At 39.2% G+C, this 21,032-nt stretch overlaps 2 protein-coding genes across 3 annotated transcripts; both read left to right on the plus strand.

Moving 5' to 3' along the window:
• Positions 1-1,716: 1,716 nt before the first annotated feature.
• On the plus strand, positions 1,717-8,686 carry LOC148351900 (endophilin-B1-like). The gene is made up of 10 exons (XM_088354196.1): positions 1,717-2,105; positions 4,239-4,380; positions 4,530-4,658; positions 4,719-4,852; positions 5,024-5,116; positions 5,653-5,739; positions 5,823-5,846; positions 6,056-6,145; positions 6,306-6,406; positions 7,858-8,686. Exons 1-10 carry the CDS (start codon positions 2,049-2,051, stop codon positions 8,108-8,110), a joined length of 1,110 nt encoding a protein of 369 aa, XP_088210322.1. The 5' UTR covers positions 1,717-2,048; the 3' UTR covers positions 8,111-8,686.
• Positions 8,687-10,293: 1,607 nt separating this feature from the next.
• LOC148351901 (pentraxin-related protein PTX3-like) lies at positions 10,294-20,315 on the plus strand. 2 transcript variants are annotated; one of them, XM_088355079.1, is made up of 4 exons: positions 10,294-11,133; positions 12,638-12,692; positions 15,259-15,380; positions 18,830-20,315. In XM_088355079.1, exons 1-4 carry the CDS (start codon positions 11,106-11,108, stop codon positions 19,303-19,305), a joined length of 681 nt encoding a protein of 226 aa, XP_088211205.1. In that variant the 5' UTR covers positions 10,294-11,105; the 3' UTR covers positions 19,306-20,315. The 2 variants fall into 2 exon arrangements, with proteins under 2 accessions (XP_088211205.1, XP_088211206.1); XM_088355080.1 differs by lacking the exons at positions 10,294-11,133; positions 12,638-12,692; positions 15,259-15,380 and adding an exon at positions 17,491-17,682.
• Positions 20,316-21,032: the final 717 nt, after the last annotated feature.

The following is a 21,032-nucleotide window of genomic DNA, read 5'->3' on the forward strand; positions in this document are numbered from 1 at the left end:
GTGTCCTGTAAGATCTAATCCTTAAACCATCCTTAAGAGTCCCAACGTCACCTGCTCTCTTATCTTTCAACAAGCTGTAGCAGGAAAACAAAACCAATAAGAATTGTTTTTTTGAACACATTTTTACTTATTAGAATATTGCTCCTGCTGTAGCTTTGTTAAAACATAACATTAAGATGGACTTATTTTCATGTAAGGCTGCAAGAACTACTTTTGTAGCCTAAAGAATTAATCTGGTTAAATCACTAATATAAATGTTTTGAATTAACCATTCTTGGCCTTTGTGCAATTCTTTATTTGAGTTTTCTTTTTCCTGGTGCCATTTTAGCTATATGATGTTCATGTACTTCATTTCGTGCTTGGGTTTATTACAGGAAGACTTTGAGCAACTAATAGCAAAAGCACTCCGATTCAGTTCTAATTTTGGATCGATACTTGCATTTTAATTGCTTGAAGGAAAAACGAAAACAAATTATTCACAACTCTTAAAATTATAAGACAAACAACAACTTAACCATTTACTCTTTGAAGTTAAAATTGGAGAAAGGGGCACCAAGTCACCCCCTTAGAACACTTGAGTAGCCAGCGGACCGGTTATGATAAAAGCTTAACAGTGATGGGTCACACTTGATTTCTTGTTAGTATGTAAATGGTCTGAATTTATATAGCGCTTTTCAAGTCAATGAAGACCTCCCAAAGTGCTTTACACTTACCCATTCACACACGCACCCTGATGGCAGCGTCAGCCATGCAAAGCAACTAACTACCTGCTATCAAGGGCAATAGGGATTCAGTGTCTTGCCCAAGGACACTTCGAAATATAACAGGGAGGAGCCGGGAATTGATCTTGCAACCTCTTGATCCCAAGATGAGCGCTTTACCTCCTGAGCTACATATCCAGGCACTTTACCCAAAATTCAAGCACTTTTCAATCCTTGCAAACACAATATTAAAATTCAAGACATTTCAAGGATTTAAAGCAACCCAGAGTTAATTAAAATTCTGGAAGTCTACTTTGGGACTGATAAATGTCATACATTCTCATACCCTGTTCGAATCCTTACTCCGGTCGTACTAAAAACCTGCTCAATATTTTCACAGCACTGCACATTATGGTGTTTTAGTGATAGACTGAGCTTGTTTTCGTCCTACTTCTAATACAATCCGGTAATAACAAAATACCGTAGTAATAGTTGATTTGTTATTTTGGTAATTCATGCTCAAGTTTTCGCTTTTCATGCTTATCAGTAACCAAAATAAGTAGTGCTCAGCTTAAAAAACTTGCAGACTTCCTGTGCCAGAGGCAACTAGTAACACATTGTAAACCTATTGTGTTATATTTTCACTAGATTAGAAGCATCTATCTTCATATGTGGTCCCAGCTCGTTTCTCTGAAAAAATGCTGCATTCCATAAAATTGGGAAGTCGCATATAGCCCACTCGGTTGGTACCAGATACGACCTCAAAGCGGTGGGAAGTCTGATATTGGAGACCTCCCACCAGGAAAATATCATTAGAATGACACTTGAGGTGGAAGGTCCTAGACGCAAAGTCGGAGAAAAGATGTAAACTGGCTTCACGGCGAGGACAGTGGAAAACTCCAACTTCCCACTTTTACTGAATGCAGCATTAGACGACTTGCTGATTGCCGATTATGACATTCCTTGACATACTTCCGGTGTTTACTTTTATTTTGGTGGCTCACACCGGAAACGCACGTCCACGATTACACCCTCCCCAAAGCGCTATATTTATAGTTTTAATTTAACATTTCTGTCGGAGAATATTCCCCAATCCTTTCCCTCATGACTTAATTAAATGAGTTAGGCAAAATTAAAGTCCGAAAGGACAAAAAAACAACACGACGTCATCTTGTATCGAAACGTCACGAGCTGATTGATAATCCTCGCCAGAACCAACATGGCGGGGTCAGCAGGTGGACGGCGGTCACTCACACCGCTCACCTAGCTCGGTTCGTGTGGACCGAGGGCGCTTCTGCTCCGGCCGAAACAGCTCTAACCTCTCCTCTCGACCTTGGCGTCGTCGTCATGGACTTGACGAGGTTGGTGGCGGACACAGGACAATTCATCAATCGGGCAGTCCAGGTAAAAACAACCAAATTAACGTATGGGGGCGCCAATTTTGTGCTAGCTAACGTCCGTTTTTTTCCTCATTCTGTACTTACTTCGGTTTTAATGTTTTTGTTTTAATGCTAGGAATATGATGATAATCCCCATAAAACATGAGTGTCAAACTCATTTTCACCGTAATGGCTGTCCTCCTAGGGCAGGGGTGTCAAACTCATTTTAACTCGGGGGGGCCACACAATAGAATAAACATTCTGTCGGGGGCCGGACTAGTAGATTAAAGAGAAAGAAAGAGAGAGAGAAAGAAATAAGAGATAGAGGGAGGGAAATGAGAGAGGGCGGTACAAAGAAAAAAAAGAGAGAGGGAGAGAGCATGAGAAACAAAAGATAAAAAGTCGTGAGAGAGGAGGAAAAGAAAGGGAGAGGAAGAAAGAAATCCAAAGAGATAGAGAGACAGAAGAAGAAAGAAAGAAAGCGCATAGGGTTTGAAGAGAGAAAGAGAAAAGGAAAAAAAGGAAGTTAGAGCAAAAGAGGTTAAAAGACACAGAGAGAGAAAGAGACAAAGAGCAACAAAGGAAGAGAAAAAAAGACACAGAGAGTGAAGGAGACAGAGTGGGAGAAAAGGGGTGGAAAAGAAAGAGAGAGCGAGAGAGATAGACATAAATACAAGTACAGTGTCTTTGTGATAGGCACCTGGCTTTGGCAACATCAAGTTGACATATTTTAACCTGCAGCTTGTTTTTCTCTTGCGCTTCTCTGAGTGTTGTCTCGTGGGCCGGATTCAATCCCTTAGCGGGCCTGATCTGGCCCACGGGCCGCCTGTTTTGCACCTGTGTCCTAGGGCCTGGTGCAACTTATAATTGTACTATAAATTTGTGCGATTTTAGGTTCAACACTGTTAAATGCAGCTAAATTAAGGAATTTTATCAGCTGATGATAACATAGTGAGGGTATTGGGTGGTAAAATAGTTGCTGAAATTAACCACTGTATAACATACATACATCCATTATCTGCACCGCTTATCCTCAGTAGGGTCGCGGGGGTGCTGGAGCCCATCCCAGCTATCTTCGGGCATTGGGCAGGGGACACCCTGAACTGGTTGCCAGCCAGTCGCAGGGCACACAGGGACAGACAATTCGCTTGCTCTTTCACACCTAGGGACAATTTGGACCTGCCAATTAACCTGAAATGCATGTTTTTGAAAAAAGAGTGCCCGCAGGAAACCCAGGCAAGCACGGAGAGAACATGCAAACTCCACACAGGAGGTTCAATCTCATGACCTCAGAACTGTGCCGCACACGCGCTAACCACTGTGCCGCCGTGCTGCCTGTATAACATACTCTTTCCCTAATACACCGGAGCTTGCACAGACTCTGCCGCTATGCTGAAGTGACACTCGTCGAGCGGAATAGGAGAAGGGATGGTGGCGAGAGTGGTACTAGGAGTCAAATGGACTGAACCATTTCAAGGCACTGGAGTATATCCGACGCTGCAATTTTTTTTTTTTTTTTTTTTAATAACTAGCTTTTGTCATCATATTTCAATCCTTAGTGTGTAATATCTAACCACTACATGGCACTGTTGTCTAATGCAAATAAAAACCAGAGCCACAGAGCACAGCGTAGCAGGAAGTTGCCAGACAAACATGGCGGCGACCTTGTGCAGGGATTCCATGATGTAAAAGACATACTAATTTATCAACTTGTGATTTTTTTTATAATAATTAATATTGATATGATAGTTCAGGTATTTTTGCCTAGTATTCAAATTAATGTTTTTTACTGAATGAAAGTTGTTTTGGCACTAAATATCACACACTGTCCCTTTAAGCCTATTCCGTACTTTATTAAGGAAAATAGTTTAGAAAATGCAATAATGTTGGGGGTGCTTGGGTTGAAGATCGGTCTAACAAAAAAGACTTTTAAAAAAATCCATACAAAAATTGTTATACGACGCACATTTTGAAATGACCAAAAAAACGTATAAAATACGAAGGAAATGTACAAGTTGAAAAGTATGACACCGGCTTGGCTGGAATTGAACCCAACACTGCTTAACTGTAAAGCGGACAGTTAAGACTTTGCCTTCCAAATAAATTCCGTGTAGACCTTCCCTGTAAAGTAACAGTGCTGGCGGTTTGTGCTTTTCAGTACACAGGGGAGAGCCTCGGCCAGGCCGATAAGACCGACTTAGACCCCGAACTGGAGAGTCTCCTTACCCGGGTGGATGCCACCAAGACTTGGACAGACCTGATCATTTCACAGACTGAGGCCTTGTTGCAGCCCAGCACAAGTCAGTCATTAAACAATTTATGACTTGTACAATATTAGTCTTTCTGAAATGTATCATATCATTGTAGAACACCTTCGCTATTGGGTTTTCTTTTTCTCTCTACAACCATTTGAGTCCTGATTACATAATTTCTGAATTGTGTCGAGCAGCAGCACGGCTTGAAGAGCGACTGTACGAGCATCTCGATTGGCCCGCCCCCTCCCGGCCTCGCCCTCAAGAGGTTTTAGGTGACCAAATGATTCAGGCCGGGTTTGAGTTGGGAACCAACAGCCCCTATGGTAAGTAAATAATCATCCTAATGATGCGAAATAGTGTAAATTGTCATCACTTGTGTTCAGGAACTTCACTGCTGCGCTGCGGCGAGGCGCATAAGCAGCTCGGCGAGGCCCAGAAACAGTTTGCCCAAAGTGCCAATATCCATTTTCTCAACCCTCTACGGCGCTTTGGCACATGTGAATACAGAACCATGGAGGTATCATAAATTGCTTAGCATCATTTGGGTTTGTTTTTAGGTAGACTATGCCAATTTTCAGCATATTAAACCCAGATTTGCATTGATAGTCATCCAAATTGGCCCCTGATTATCTGGATGTGTGTTCCCCACTTTGGATCTCAACTTGTCTTCTTCATCAATTATGTTTAGGAGGAGCGCAAGATTTTGCTGAGCAAGCGTCTGGATTTGGACATAGCGAAGAGTAGGCTGAAAAGAGCTCAAGAGACTGAACAAGAGTCTAGGGTAAGCAGGACGTTATTTGTTGTGACATTCTAAAAAATCCATCAATCTTATTATCTGTACCGCATATCCAAGTAGGGTTGCTGGGTCTGAATAATACAATAAAATATGAAATATATCTTTAAGATAAATCTAATATTCGATTGCGTCTTTGTTTTAGCATAAAAAGAAACTATAAGTCATAAATGATTATGCATGTTATGTCATTATGCACAATTTGAAGTTTTTATTTTGATTTATTACATCCCCCCAAAATTTAACCACTATTTTACCTACATCACCTTTCATGGCCCATTATTGCTCTCTATTGGCAGAAAGTCGATACTGCATCCTAACGTATCCATATCGCGTATACATCCATTTAAGTAAGATATTAATATTTGATGAAGTCACAGTCGATTTTTTTTACAAATTTGTTTGTCTCTGCATGAGGATTGACCTTTTTCTTAATCTCCTATAATTTGCATATTCATTTATTTGATCTTTTTACTAACTATAATAATTCAATTAATATGTGTTAAACGGTTCCATCCCTTCAGAGCTTGAACGCCAACCCGGTAGCCGATGATTACCTCTCATCTCACGTGTCATACATGTTCCGGTGCATGCGTGTTCGCTGGATGAAGGTTAGAGGGCACGAATCCACACTAATGTCAAGGTTGTGAAGACAATAAAAGATTAAATACTCACGCTTTCTTTTACCAATCAGATGTGGGCGCAGGAGATCTCACAAGTGAGTGATAAGAATCTACACACATGAATACTCTTATACATACATACATACATATATACATTATACAGTAACTTTTGTATATATGATATTGATCTCTATACGTATTTTTCTAGTAATTCTGTCTCAAAATCTAGCTAAAATAACAACATGTGGAGATTACCAATCAAAGGTTTCTGTGAGTAGTTTCCATTTCACAATGTTGTTTTTAGGCAGAGATTGAGCTGAGAATCTGTGAGTCTTTGTTCAATCGGCAGTTGGAAGTCACGCGACAGCTTCTGGGAGAAATTAGCAACACCCACGTAAGTACGCGCACCATCCCTACGTAAATGGTATTTGCGACCCAGCAACAGCTCATTTCCTGCCTGATTGTTTTGATCACGGAGCACGTGTTGCTCTGAGACATCAATTTATTGGGTTTAAATGACGCACGGACTGTTTTTTGTTTTTGTTGTTTGTTAGGAAAAGCACATGCAAAGCCTGAGTGATTTTGTGGATGCGCAGACTTGTTACTACGCCCAGTGCAAGCAACACGCTTTGGAGCTTCACAAACAGCTTGCCAGGTTCCAAACGTTTTATTTTTTTGATCTCACACACACAAAATAGTGTTAATTGTGTTTTAATTTAATACCCATATTCTATTCATTATTGATATGCATATGTCTTTTAGTTCATTTGTCAATGTAGTAGTTCATTTCCGTGGGTTATGTGAAATTCTTCAAGCGTTTTTCATAAGCCTTTATCTTTTATCATTATCTTTATTTGTATTCAGCCAGTATAAACCATAAACATGATATATACAACAAATCATTTGACACGCAAACTCTCAATAATAATATAATATTTGTGAAAAATAGAGTAATAAAGATATTGTCAAGCAATGCTGTGTTTTGTATGACACTTTTGACTTTTCCTTGATTATTAATGGGCCTTTATTGCCATCTGCTGGACTCCTACAGAAACAGCAGGTTTGGTGTGCGTTCTAAATACTCGTTCATGATTTTTTAGGACTGTAACAAAAAAGCATTTTTTTAAAAGTCCCAATGTGTAATATTGTACCACTACATGGCACTGTGTTGTTGGTACGGGCGAGGGCCAGTCACGCACAGTACAGCTTGGCAGCAGGATGCCGGACAAACATGGCACCGACCTAAGTGGTGATTCCAAGGTGGAAAAGAAATGCACTTTTTTTGACCTATGACTTTTCATAACCAACCAACCAAACAATAATAGTGTATTTTTGCCTAGTTTTATAATATATTTTTTTTTTTTTACTGAATGACAGTAAATATTACAATCTGTCTCTTTAAGATTATCACTGGAGGGTTTTTTTTTTATAATGATTGATTTTATTCAATATTCATTATCATCTCCTAACCTATAGTTCAGTTATTTTTATCCTTTATTTCCTGGCTGTCGTTATTTAATTTAATTTGACACAGTAATTGATTTCAATGTTTATTTATTTCTATCATTTGTAAAATGTCTAAAAATCCATTTTAGAGTTTTTAGCATTTTATTTTTAATCATGGCACTATTATTTATTTTATCCATTCATTCATCCATCCATTATCTTCTGCTTATCCGGGGTCGGGTTGCGGGGGTAGCAGCCTTAAAAGGGAAGCCCAGATGTCCCTATCCACAGCCACCTCCTCCAGCTCATCTGATTTTAAAAAGAGTTATTTGATTTTGTTAGGGGTAAATTATTTTTTTTAAAAAACATCGTCATGTCTGGTCATTACAGTAATGCCTGTACTGTTTTAATGTGAATATTTTGATAAATTAAATCTCCCTTTTTTATTCAGTGCAAGTTAATGCTGAATAGAATTTATCAATATCAAAACATATTTTATACATAAATGCCCCTGTCACAAAGCTTCAACTGTACATTTTAAGATTTGCATGGAAAGATAAAAAAATATATGTAAACTTCAACTTTCATTTTTCAAAAAATGCAATCCGAATGAAATAAGTATTCCGTGCTAAGCATGTAAACAAAAAAATGTGTCTGCAGCATCCCAGCCGTGCTGTGCTCCAACAAGTGGCAGTCGTCGCTCACCAATGGGGTGCGTCATCCTCCTGATGAGCAAAGTCAAGTTTCTCCCACTTCCTCTATTGTTGTTCACCACCTTCCGGAATTTGACCAAGACTCTTGGACGACAGGAACAAGCACAAACAACAACAATAACAACCACCAGGAGCTCGAAAACACCAGTCCGTCACAACATGAGAATCCTCCATCTCTTCTTCCAGATAATGAGTCATGAATCCCTTCCCTCTGTCATGGCCAAACAAGCAGGTGAACTCCTACTAGTAATACTTATGTTATTAGCTCATTTGAGCGGGGCAGGTGCCGTTCATCCTGTAGATTTACAGCTAGCAACAATCAGGCTACTTTATATGCAGTATTTGTGTTGGAGTGTGTAACTGCTATGACTGACGTGTCAAAATTGTACCCAAGGATTTGTACACAGTTGATCTCATTTTCCGCTGCGTGTGTGTGCTCGTTTGTGATTTCGAAGCCAAGTGAGGCGAAATATGATCACTTTACGCACACACACATGGCCTGTCACCCCCTCAGTGGTCCCACGAGGTCAATTCAAAGTCCAATTTTCACATCCAGATGTTGTTCATTTTCTCTACATGGAGGCCATGTTATATAGTGTGGAATAGTGGGGAGAGGGTGTCTATAATGAAAATGCATAGATGATGCCATCATCGGTTATAGGATTGGAGGTGTATGTGCCTCTATGTGATAAGACTGGATTGACATGTGTTTAGTGTGTCAAGAAATGTGCAAACGGTCACTTTTTGGTCACAAAACGGCGTGAGATGTAATATATATACAAAAGTCAATTCCATTGAAGTTGGGAAAAAGTTTAAAATGTCAGTAAAATTAGAATAGAATGACTTGCAAACCTTTTCTAACCCATATTTAAATGAATACACCACAAAGACAAGATTATCCATGTTCAAACTCATAAACTTTATTTCCATAAGCAAATAATGATAAACTTAGAATTTTATAATTGCAACAAGTGCCAAAGTAGTTGGGAAAGGGGCTTCTTCACCATTGTGTTACATCACCTTTCCTTTTAATAACACTCAATAAACGTTTAGGAAGTGAGGAGACTAGTTGTTGAATCGTTGATAGTGGAATCCTTTCCCATTCTTGCTTTATGTACAGCTTCAGCTGTTCAACAGTCCGGGGTCTCCTTTGTCTTATTCTGCGCTTTATAATGCGCCACACATTTTCAATGGGAGACAGGTCAGGACTGCAGGCAGGCCAGTCAAGCACCCGCACCCTCTTACTACGAAGCCACGCTGTCGTGAGACGTGCAGTGTGTGGCTTGGCATTATCCTGCTGGAAGAAGCAAGGGCGCCCATGGTAAAGATTCTGTTTGGATGGCAACATACTTTGTTCCAAAACCTGAATGTACTTTTCTGCATTAATGGTGCCTTCACAGATGTGCAGGTTACCCATTCCTTGGCCACTCATGCACCCCCATACCATCACAGATGCTGGCTTTTGCACTTTGCGTGCATAACAGTCTGGGTGGTTCTGTTCTTCTTTGGACCGGAGGACACGACGTCCACAATTTCCAAACACAATTTGGAAAACTGACTCATCGGACCACAGAACACTTTTCCACTTTGTATCAGTCCATTTTAGATGGGCTCGGGCCCAGAGAACCCTGCGGCGTTTCTGGATGTTGTTGATGAATGGCTTACGCTTTGCAACATAAAGTTTTAACCCACACTTACGGATATAGCGTCGAACTGTATTGACTGACAGTGGTTTTCCAAAGTGTTCCTGAGCCCATGTGGTGATGTCCTTTACACATTGATGTCGGTTCTTAATGCAGTACCGCTTGAGGGCTCGGAGGTCACGGGCATTCAATAATGGTTTACGGCCATGCCGTTTACGCACAGTGATTTCTCCAGATTCCCTGAACCTTTTCACAATATTATGGACTGTAGATGATGATATCCCTAAATTCCTTGCAATTGTACTTTGAGGAATGTTGTTTTTAAACTGTTCAACAATTTGCTCACGCAGTTGTTCACAAAGAGGTGAACCTCGCCCCATCCTTGCATGTGAATGACTTAGCTTGTTCGGGTCTCCCTTTTTTATACCCAGTAACAACTCTCACCTGTCGCTAATTCATCTGTTCACCTGCAAATAGTTGGTTGATTTCCATTCATCCACTTTCTGAGTAGTTATTGACACCTGTCCCAACTATTTTGGCACGTGTTGCTGTCATCAAATTACAGAGTTGATGATTTTCTCCCAAAACAATAAAGTTTATGAGTGAAGACAATAAATATGTTGTCTTTGCTGTGCATTCATTTAAATATGGGTTGAAAAGAATTTGCAATTTACTTGGATCAATTTTTATTTGCAATTAACACACTTTCCCAACTTCATTGGAATTGAGTTTTGTAATACAGAAAAGGATCATGGCTGCATTGGGCACTTACCACTCCTATGTGTCTGCTCATTAGCGCTGCACTGCAAAAATTCCATTCTTACTCATTTGGAAGAAGATATTTGTGTTGCAATTATGCAAAAAACATCTTAAGATGTTCTATCTTGGTTTGTTTTAGTACGTAAGTATAAGTAGAATATTACTTGAAATTATCTACCAGTTATTTTCTAGGTAGGATACATGTGCTTATTGTATAAATGATGATTCCATTTTGGTTAAGAAACAGGATGATATATTTTCGAATTGGAACAAATATCCTTAAAAAGAGGAATATTTTCCCGCCAAGAGGGGGAAACATTATTTTTTTGCAGTGTGGAATCATTAAAATAATACACCTAAATGGATTTCCATAGTATAGGCAATCACTCATGAAACAAAGTACAATATAAGTTAATTTTCTATGATTCTACTTTTGTTTACATTGTATCATTTTAATGCCACCAAATTGATTAAAGACATGTCATCATTTTTGTTTTAATTAGCATTGTATACAAATGTCGTCTATTTCGGGAAGTTATAACATGTCTACTACCTTATTTCCCTTGTTTTTTTTAATATCTAATCGCAATTTGTGGACTTAAGGGGGGGCTTGAATTATCCTATGCAATTGTCTATTGTTAAATGTATTCCATTCGCAGAGATAAGAATTAAGGAGAAAACATCTTGTGATGAGTGAATTAAAGAGCATAAATGTTATGATTAATGACTTTTCCCTCCTCCCACCCAGCAAAAGCAGAAAAATGGTGCACTCTCATCAGTTTCAGGGGACCAGATGCAAAAAAAAAGTCAAATGTCACAAGGTACATCCTCTCTTTGACTGCTGCTGTTGGCATCGCATCAGCAAATGATTTAACGGGACAGTGTGTAATACCTTTTGCCTCCCAAGTCATACAAAAAACTATCGTTCAGTGAAAAAAAACATTGATTGAATACTAGGCAAAAATACATTAATTTTTTTACCAATGTTATTTTCCCAAGAATCACAAAAAAAAATTGTATTTTCTTTACATAGTGGAATCCCTCGCTAAAGTTTGCCACCCTGTCTTGCTCCTTTGCTGTGCTCTGTAGCACTGGTTTTCATCTGCATTTGGGAGCAGGGCTATCTATGGTCAAATATTACACACTGGGGCTTTAAACAAGGTTTGGTTTTGGTTTTTCGGGTACCCGAAGCAACAATATGCCGGACAATTATGTCCGCTCCCTCTAGTATAGCCCATGTTAAGTAAAATAAATAAATTCTATAGCTATTGCTATTTTACATAAGCTTGTGATTATGATATTTTACTAATAATTGCCTATTATTTTAAATCAACATTGTTTTGTTTTTAAATGAAGTTTGTTTTTTTCTACCACCAGTAGCAACTAGATAAAACACACTGTCCCTTTTAGGCACAGGTGTCAAACAGGCGGCCCGCGGCCCAGATCAGGCCCGCTAAGGGATTGAATCGAGACAACACTCAGGCACAGGTGTCAAACAGGCGGCCCGCGGCCCAGATCAGGCCCGCTAAGGGATTAAATCAAGACAACGCTCAGAAAAGCGCAAGAGAAAAACAAGCTGCAGGTTGAAATATGTCAACTTGATGTTGCCAAAGCCAGGTGCCTCTCACAAAGACACTACTTGTATTTATTTCTCTCTCTCTTTTCCACCCCTTTTCTCTCACTCTCTCTTTCTCTCTGTGTCTTAACCTCTTTTGCTCTAGCTTCCTTTTTTCCTTTTCTTTTTCTTTATTCCCTTCGCGCTTTCCTTTTTCTTTTCTCTTCTTCTGTCTTTCAATTTCTCTTTGGATATCTTTCTTCCCCTCCCTTTCTTTTCTCCCTCTCTCACAACCTTTTATCTATGTTTCCCACACTCTCCCTCTCTCTCTTTTTCTTTTTTTTGTCCCACCCTCTCCCCCCCCCCCCCCCCCCCCCTCTTTCTCTTATTTCTTTATCTCTTTTTCTTTCTCTTTGGTCTACTAGTCGGGCCCTTTAATCTACTAGTCCGGCCCCCGACAGAATGTTAGTTCTATTGTGTGGCCCCCGAGTAAAAATGAGTTTGACACCCCTGCTTTAAGGTGTGCTTTTTTTAGATTAGTAGTAAGTGACGTGTAAGGCCATAAATCAACGGTTCAGTATGTACCTTAGATCACAATCCGTTACAGCAAGTGAACCAGATGCAAAAATATTCCTGTGCTTATCTGTTATATAAACAGAAACACATTAGCGAGGGGTAAAATGCAAACTCCCAGTAGTGAATTCTTTTGATGAATAATATACACCCACCAAAAAAAAATATATTTGTAAGATGGCATAACTTTTTTTCAGAACAGTTATGCGGACAAATGATAAGTAGCCAGAAGACTGAAGATTGTATACCCATGTGAGTATTTTACTGTCTACATGTTAGTGTTATGAATGAGCACACTGTTTTTTTACGATAACATACTCATGTGTATTATCCAGATTTATTACAGATGATACAATCTGAAATTTTTATCAGATATTGTAATTTGCTTCAAATGTGTCATGAACCGGAACAGGATCAGGACCCAAATGCGTTATGTTTCTCACAAAAGCCTTTTATTTTACGGGAAATGGGGAGTCATGCACGTTAGGCAGCAGTCTGGCATGGAATGCCAGGAAGCCAGAGGCCGACGAGATCTGTACCAATTGCCCGAGCAGATATCGGACAGATGGGGTCAACTGACAGGACGGGACAGACAGGATTGATATCAAAACAGGATATCGAAATTAAACAGGACAAAAATAAACGGGAACGATACCGGACAGGAAACACAGGCAGGAAACCGGACGGAGTCAAAACCCATGACTTGTGGGGCAGAGGTTTGTTGACGGACTGACAAAAGGTAAGTGAGAGCACTGATCTTAAATAGAAGGGAAGCCAATCTGTCAACGAGCCGCAGCTGGTGCCAATTGGGCGCCATGGCAGCCGTGACAAAAATCTTTGTTATTCGCTCTTGTATTGTTGATAATTAGTAGGGGTGTCACAATCAGAAATTGATATCAGATAGCAACCTATAAGTCAGAAATCTCCCATATTGGTGTTGTTATTTAAAATGTTAATTCCAGTTTCAGTCCCTTCTTCTAATATCTAGGAGCCTATGTATGTACAGTAGGATTTAGAGACTTAGAGTAAATATTTAAGGCCCAGTGATAAAAATTTGTTTGAATAATAAGAGAAAATACACTATCATATAAACATGCATTTCCTATTTATTCCTTTTGGTGGAGAAATTTGCATTTTACATAGCATGAAACCCACTTAGAGGGAGCTGACATGATTTCCTGTCATCCTGCTGCTACAGGTAGCTCCAAAACACAAAAACCTTGCTCGTGGCTAGGCAAAAAAAAATCAGTACAAAACTAGTGGAATTTGGTCACTTTGAGTTTCCGTAGTTTGTATTTTTCCTCGTGCTGTTTAGCACTCGGGTTTTTTTTTTTTTGGGGGGGTTGCATTAAGCAACAAAGCGAAATTTAGTGTAAACTATCACACAGGGTCCCTTTTACTTTTAAAGTACAAATCACAGTATTATTCCCAAGATTATCAAGTGGACCAGACATTCTTTTAATAAACCATAACATTTTCGGGACAGTGATAGTGATTTCTAGAACAAATGGGAGTTGTTTTTCAAGAAAATGGTAAAAAAAAAAAAAGTTGTGGCAGATAATGAACATTTTTTTCACTAAAAAACACAAATATTTTTTGAAGAATATACATTTAATGTGTATTTATTGTAGTAAATGAGGCATTATCATGTCATTCTAATATTTGTAGGTTTAAAAATTGCGATAATATAAATCTTCATAATACCCTTTGTCAGTCCGTCCACGAACCTCTGCCCTGCAAGACGTGGGTTTTGACTGTCCGGTTTCCTGCCTGCATTTCCTGTCCGGTATCGTTCCCGTCTATTTTTGTACTGTTCATTATTCTCTCCAGTTTTTGTTCCCGTCTAGTTTGTCCTGTTTAATCTCGATATCCTGTTTGAATATCAATCCTGTCATTCCACGCCAGACTGCTGCCTAACGTGCATGACTCCCCATTTCCCGTAAAATAAAAGGTTTGTTTGAGAAACGTCACGCATTTGGGTTTTCATCCAGTTCCGCGTCATGACACAATCGAGAGTTTTCCCAAGTTTGATTAACTGTAGCGGGCTGAATAAAATTGTAGGTTTGCTTTTTTTTTCAATAAAATCTCGTTTCTATTCACACAGATTGTAATACACTGCAAAAAAATGGAGAGAAAAGATGTATTGGGAGATGCGCAGACTAGTTAAGTGGCCTGGCTGGTTATTTTACTCCAGTTCCCAACAAAACTAAACATATTTGGCATGTGTGGAACACACCACTAAACATTTAATAGCAGTAATTACTTTATAAAAACATGAACTTAGCCCACTCTGGTTCTCAGTGGCCCATAAATATTTGAGCTCAAGTTTTAAACACACTTTCGTTCTAGTATTTCGTGTGACAATCTCGCAGTTGTGTTTTTATGGGGGGGCTCGTGGGGAGGGACCCCCACAAAATTATTACACAATGCCTCGGCTCTGGTTAGGCTACGTCAAGCCAACCACAAGGGAATGCTTTTGGATTTGAGTAACTGCACTTTCATCACCTCGCTCCCTTTGGGCTTTTACGCCCTGGCTTCCTTGTTCTCTTGACACCTTAATTGTTTGTTTATGTTTGCATTTTTTGAAATGAAACAATTGATTGAATTCATTTGCTATGTAATCGATTTTCAGTTATACAAGAAGCAAAATGTAGTTATAGCAAAAACTCATTTTTGGTGTAATTGCTGACTATACGATGTTGAGTATACACACACACACATATAACTATAATTAGGGAGGAAATGTCTCTTTTGTGAAATTATGGAATCCTCCAAAATCTTGCTCATGTGACATTTTTTTTGCCCCCTTTCCGACCAGAACTCCTCTATGGATTTCTGCAATGGTTCCACAGGATGCTGAGTATCACTTTTTAAGGCCTAAGACCCCAAAACACCTGGCGACCTTAAATCATATGTGTGACAGCAATACGGCGATGCAAGGTAAAATAAAACAACCGCTCTATATCTGTCATTCGCAAAGTCACACAAGGACTACTTCTCATCCTGCTTTCTGCAACTGGGAATTTTAGAGAATGTCCTAAAATAAGTCCAGCTGTTCTCATGTTATATGGTCCTTTGTTCTCTCAAAAATACATTTTTTTACACCACACTCGTACACAATTTCTTCAACATTTTGGGCTTAAATGTATACAAGTATGGGTAAAGAATAGGCAAATATGCAAGCTTAAATACATTGTAAATTTAAATGGTCTGCATGTATAAAGCGCTTTACAATGTGCTTCACACTCACCCATTCACACACACTGATAGCAGCGTCAGCCATGCAGGGCAACTACCTGCTTATCAGGGGCATTAGGGATTCAGTGTCTTGCACACTTCAACATGCAACACAGAGGAAACGGGAATCGAACCTGCGACCTCTTGATCCCAAGATGATGTCATGAACCAGAACAGGATCAGGACCCAAACGCATGACGTTACTCACACAAGCCTTTTATTTTAAGGGAAATGGGGAGTCATGCACATTAGGCAGCAGTGAAATGATAGGAAGCCAGAGGCTGACGAGATCGATACCAATTGCCCGAGTAGATATCGGACAGATAGGGTCAATACTGGACAGGACGGGATAGACAGGATAGATAATGAAACAGGATATCAAAAACAAACAGGACAAACTAGATGGGAACGAAAACTGGAGAGAATAATAAACAGGACAAAAATAGACGGGAACGAAACTGGAAACCGATACTAAACAGGACAAAAATAGACGGGAACGAAACTGGAAACCGATACTAAACAGGACACAAATAAACAGGACCAATATCGGACAGGGAATACCAACAGGAAACAGGACCGAGTCAAAATCCACGTTTTGCAGGGCAGAGGTTTGTTGACGGACTGACAAATGAGAGCACTGAGCTTTAATAGACGGAAAGCTAATCCATCAATGAGCCGCAGCTGGCACCACACGGGCCAATTGGGCGCCATGGCAACCATGACTAGAGCGCTTTACCTCCTGAGAAGAATAGAAGAATAGTTTTAGGAAGTAAATTTTTCTAAATGATAAGAAAACCAGGACAAAGGGGACACGTAAATTTTTCTCAGACATCAGTTATATTTCTGGGAAATATTTCTACATTCCTTTACTTATCCTCTAAACCAATGGTGTCAAAGATATACATATTGAAAATGATACATGGTTCTAAAAATAGGATTTATTCAGTGTTTTCAAAAATGACTAATACAGGGCTCACATCTGACAGTATGCAGTGCCGGGGGACTTCTGGATTCCTTTACTACTAATGAATTTATTCCTATGAAATGAAATCCAGATGAAATTCAAATGCGCAAGATAATATACAATATGGATCAAATACCACGTTTATTTGTGTTTGTCTGTTGATCTTTTTTTTTTGTAGAAAATTCTTAAAAAGAGATTTGAGATTTGGCCCACCCGCACCCAGACCCTAGCTCCAGCAGCCCCCAATTAATCTTAGCCTGAGACCTGTGCTCTAATGGGAAGCAAATTAAGTTTCTGCTTTAAAAAAAAGAGAGAGAAGGAAATCAAGTTTTTTTGCAGAGATGGGACAAAAAATCTCTAGATTTTAAAACATATACTCCAAAGGGTTTAAGTCTGTAAAGTGACTTGATTTTTCTAGAGCAGAATTTTTTTTTTGCCCAAGCTACAAGATTACTATGTCACTATGAAAGTTGTTTTTGTATAATAAACACATTGTGGCCGAAAACAGCAATCGCATCAGTTAAATGAGTGAGGCCTTTTGTCACCTAACACTTAATTTTAATGGAAGATGCTCAAGCAATACAAATTCAGTTTTCAAAATATTCTCCCTTTAAACAAATGTGTGTTTTTTTACAAGGAATAATATTAAAATTCCTCCACCCCCCTATTTATGCAATGTTCCAATTTTCTTTTCCAAGTTTCACTCTTGACACATAACCTCCACTGATGTATTACTCACCCTCCGACCTCCCCCCCACCCCTGTTAAAGACCTCCTCCACACCCTCCCCAACTGAGTTTATAAGGTGACCTCGGCAGTCTCCCAGCGAGCACTTTTTTTCAAGGGGGGCTTAGAGAAGCCAGGCCCTTTTTTTAAGTACCATTTGGACCCCGTAAGAAAATGCACAGTGTCAGAGTATGGGGAGCGCTGAGGTTATGGGGGGCGCTTTGCATGATTGGGTGCGCAAGTTCGACACCGCACCTCACCCAGGTGGACTACGCAGACGTCTACGACAACGAAGTGGCCAGAGAGCAACACGGAGGTACATTTTGAATTGAGTTTTTAATTGAAATATAAAAAAAGCTGATCATTTCATGAATTAAATATATTTTGAATATTGAGTAGGTTATTGGATAATTATTTTGGTATCTATATGAATTATATGTGTAGTTAATTGAATAATTTCATAAATGAATATATTTTTTTTTTTATCTGTGAATAATGTATATTATAATAATATGTATTTTTAATTGTTCTATAAATATTTGTCCATTTATTTTAGTATATTTCTAGTGTGTGGATATTTGTCAAAATACCTGTCTTCATTGAAATATCAAATTTTACATTACATTTTTGTTTTTTGTTTTTCCTGTTTTGATATCAATCCTGCCTGTCCCGTTCTGTCTGGTATCGACCCCATGTGTCCGATATCTGCTCGGGCAATTTATTCAGTTTTAAAGTTATTTATCATAATCACTGAATTTTTACATTTTAATATGAATATTATTAATACAATTGGTAAGAGACGCATTACTGTGCTTACCATCTACAAATGCAGAGTAAGGCACGCAATTCTCTTGCCTCATGGAAGAGGGCGATGGTGAAACAAAGGACTCTGATTTGGCGAAGACCTCTTCCCAAAACAATAATATTAGTGATAGTATTAGCAAGTTGACAGCAAGTTAAGCTGTTCAGTAACTGTTATGCCAACGACGTTCCTCCGACCTTTTCTACTCGAGTCTTGTTATTTACATATTCTTTCTTTTTAAACTATTCTATATAATTACCTTGTATTATACACTACAATATCTTTATTACTCTATTCTTGTACATCTATTATTATCATTATTTAGAGTCCGTGTGTCAAATGATTTCTTGTATATATCATGTTAGTAGTTTATACTGGCTGAATACAAATAAAAGCAAGCAAACAAGCAACTGTTTTCTATTTGCATTGACTTTTTTTTTTACCATGGAATATTTCCTATCAGTTAGATGTTTTTATTTAAAAGAAGCAGTGTATGGACTTCTTACCTGTACTATATACCTGTAAATCTGAATACTTCACCAGACTTGAACCTAACTGTGCATCACAACTATGTATAGAATAAATGCAATTATTTTTATATAATATATAAATTTATGACAGTTATTGCCTCCAACAAACTGTTGCAATTTATTTTCCTTAGAGGATTCCCTGCAGCCTCAAACGCCCTGCCGGTCCGCTGAGCTCACCCGATGGGACAAGCTCTTCATCGCCCTGGAGAACTCTCAAATGAAACAGAACATACTAATGGAGTCCTCGGACTCGTGCAATGGAGCAATGGCGTCCCTCAGGGCACAGGTGGAGCACCTGTCCAGAACCACGTCCTCCCGCTTGTGCCCGCCCTGGCAAGCGGCCTTCAAAACCCTTCACCAGGATCTAGTTGAGCTCCGTGAAGAAGGCGAAGCGAGGGAAAGGAGGCTTAATGCCAGTATACAGACGTGTCATCGCTCAAAATCGTCAATTTTTGTCCTTAAAGAACAGGAAGTGACGTCGCCCCCCGGCGACGGCGTTGAAAGGGCGCTGGTCGCTATAGCAACCGACCTGCAGAGGCTGCACGTGCAGCTCAGTCGAGTCATTCAGCAGGTGGGCACGCCGAAGAAAGACCGAGGGGACTCGTGAGAGGCCCGCAACAGATGGACTGCTATTTCGCAGCGGGTATTGAAAGTCTATACACTCTTGTTCATAGGTAGGTTTTGTGGATATATTAAAAAAAAGGTTTAGTCTTTTAAAACCTTTTCTGTCATGAATGTACCATGTTCAACTTAATTTTGGAAAAAAATCTTGGTTTTCATGAATGCATAACTGAGATTTAAAAATAGTAATAGTGCTCACCCTCTAATCAGTTTTGAATCGACCAATTAAATCAAGCTCATGCTAAATAACTACAAGCTCCTACTGCCTTCGATTTTAATAAACCTATTTCCGTGTTTGTAAACAAGTGTGACACAGCCAAGCTGTGCGCGGATTGTTTAGGCAGAACAGCAGAATACATGTCAATCTATATCAGCCGATTGGCAGAAAAAGATTGTAGATAATAGCATCTCGAATAAGTACAAATTATGTGCAAGCAGCAAGAGCGCAACTTTATTTTGGTGATCTAAGTCAACAACAAAACCCACGTTATTTTGACCGGCACTAAACATTTATTGTGCGAAACACTTTATAGTGTGTGACATTTTCGCCTTATAAACAAGGCCTGTCCAAATCAGGTAGGTAACAAGTAACATACCTTTTAGAGTTAAACTATAGTAAAAAAGTTTTCTTGGCTTCCACCCACCTTAAATACATTATTAGTGTTGGTGGGATCAATAATAATGATAGACTATTAATAACTATATTATTAACCATGTAATGATGTATTATTACTAAATATTATATCACATATATGAATAATAATGTTATTGTTAGAATTATTATTATAAAAGATCTACTAGCTAGTGGCAAACGTTCAGTCCATAGTAGGCATTCGTAGCAAACATTTTGCATTTCCAGGACAGTCATCCTACGTACCTTCATATATGATCATCCATCCATCCATTATCTGCACAGCTTATCCTCAGTAGGGTCACGAGGGGTGCTGGAGCCCATCCCAGTTATCTTTGGGCAGTGGGCAGGGGACACCCTGAACTGGTTGCAGGGCACACAGAGACAGACAACCACTCTCTCATTAGGGATAATTTGGATCGGCCAATTAACCTAACACGCATGTTTTTGGAATGTGGGAGGAAACCGGAGTGCCCGGAGGAAACCCACGCAAGCACGGGGAGACCATGCAAACTCCGCACAGGAAGGTTTGATCCCATGACCTCAGAACTGTGCCTCACACGCGCTAACCACTGCGCCGCCGTGCTGCCCCATATAATCAGGAGAACTTTTTTTTTTTTTTTTTAAAGGTATTGAACACAATTTATGGATATGGTGGAAACCCAAAGAGAATTTACACTATTGCTGCAGTATGTTGTCATGACACTTGACATAAGAAATATTTGTTACATAACTTACTAAAATCACAGTTTTTGGGGCAGTGTACAGGCAATTTCAACTGTAGGCAAGTTATTGGTCACACAATTGTAAACTAAGTTTTATAATGACTTACTTAATGTCATTTGAACATGGGTGTGTAGACTTTGCTGCCTACTATATATTTGCACATTTTGGGTTATTATTTGGCAATTTTTGCCTCTTTGAACTTTTTATTTTTTTTATGTCTGGATGCATTTGAAGTAATAAAAGTGAATGAAAAGAAGACTATTAGCCTTGTGGAAATTTGTCTTACCTCCCCCCACGCCGTCTTTTTTTAAGTCACAGCCAAACCTGCACAGACCTCAAACGCTCCTGTCGAGTCC

This window comes from Urocampus carinirostris, chromosome 15, assembly GCF_059441175.1.
Source record: "Urocampus carinirostris isolate Australia breed hairy pipefish chromosome 15, RoL_Ucar_1.0, whole genome shotgun sequence".
NCBI lineage: Eukaryota > Metazoa > Chordata > Actinopteri > Syngnathiformes > Syngnathidae > Urocampus > Urocampus carinirostris.

Coding starts and splice junctions, on each gene's coding strand:
- LOC148351900 (XM_088354196.1), top strand. CDS start 2,049: ATGGACTTGACGAGGTTGGTGGCGGACACAGGACAATTCATCAATCGG. Junction 4,659..4,718: donor GGGAACCAACAGCCCCTATG/GTAAGTAAATAA, acceptor ACTTGTGTTCAG/GAACTTCACTGCTGCGCTGC. Junction 5,847..6,055: donor GGGCGCAGGAGATCTCACAA/GTGAGTGATAAG, acceptor TGTTGTTTTTAG/GCAGAGATTGAGCTGAGAAT.
- LOC148351901 (XM_088355079.1), top strand. CDS start 11,106: ATGCAAAAAAAAAGTCAAATGTCACAAG. Junction 12,693..15,258: donor ACTGAAGATTGTATACCCAT/GTGAGTATTTTA, acceptor CTTTCCGACCAG/AACTCCTCTATGGATTTCTG. Junction 15,381..18,829: donor CAGCAATACGGCGATGCAAG/GTAAAATAAAAC, acceptor TATTTTCCTTAG/AGGATTCCCTGCAGCCTCAA.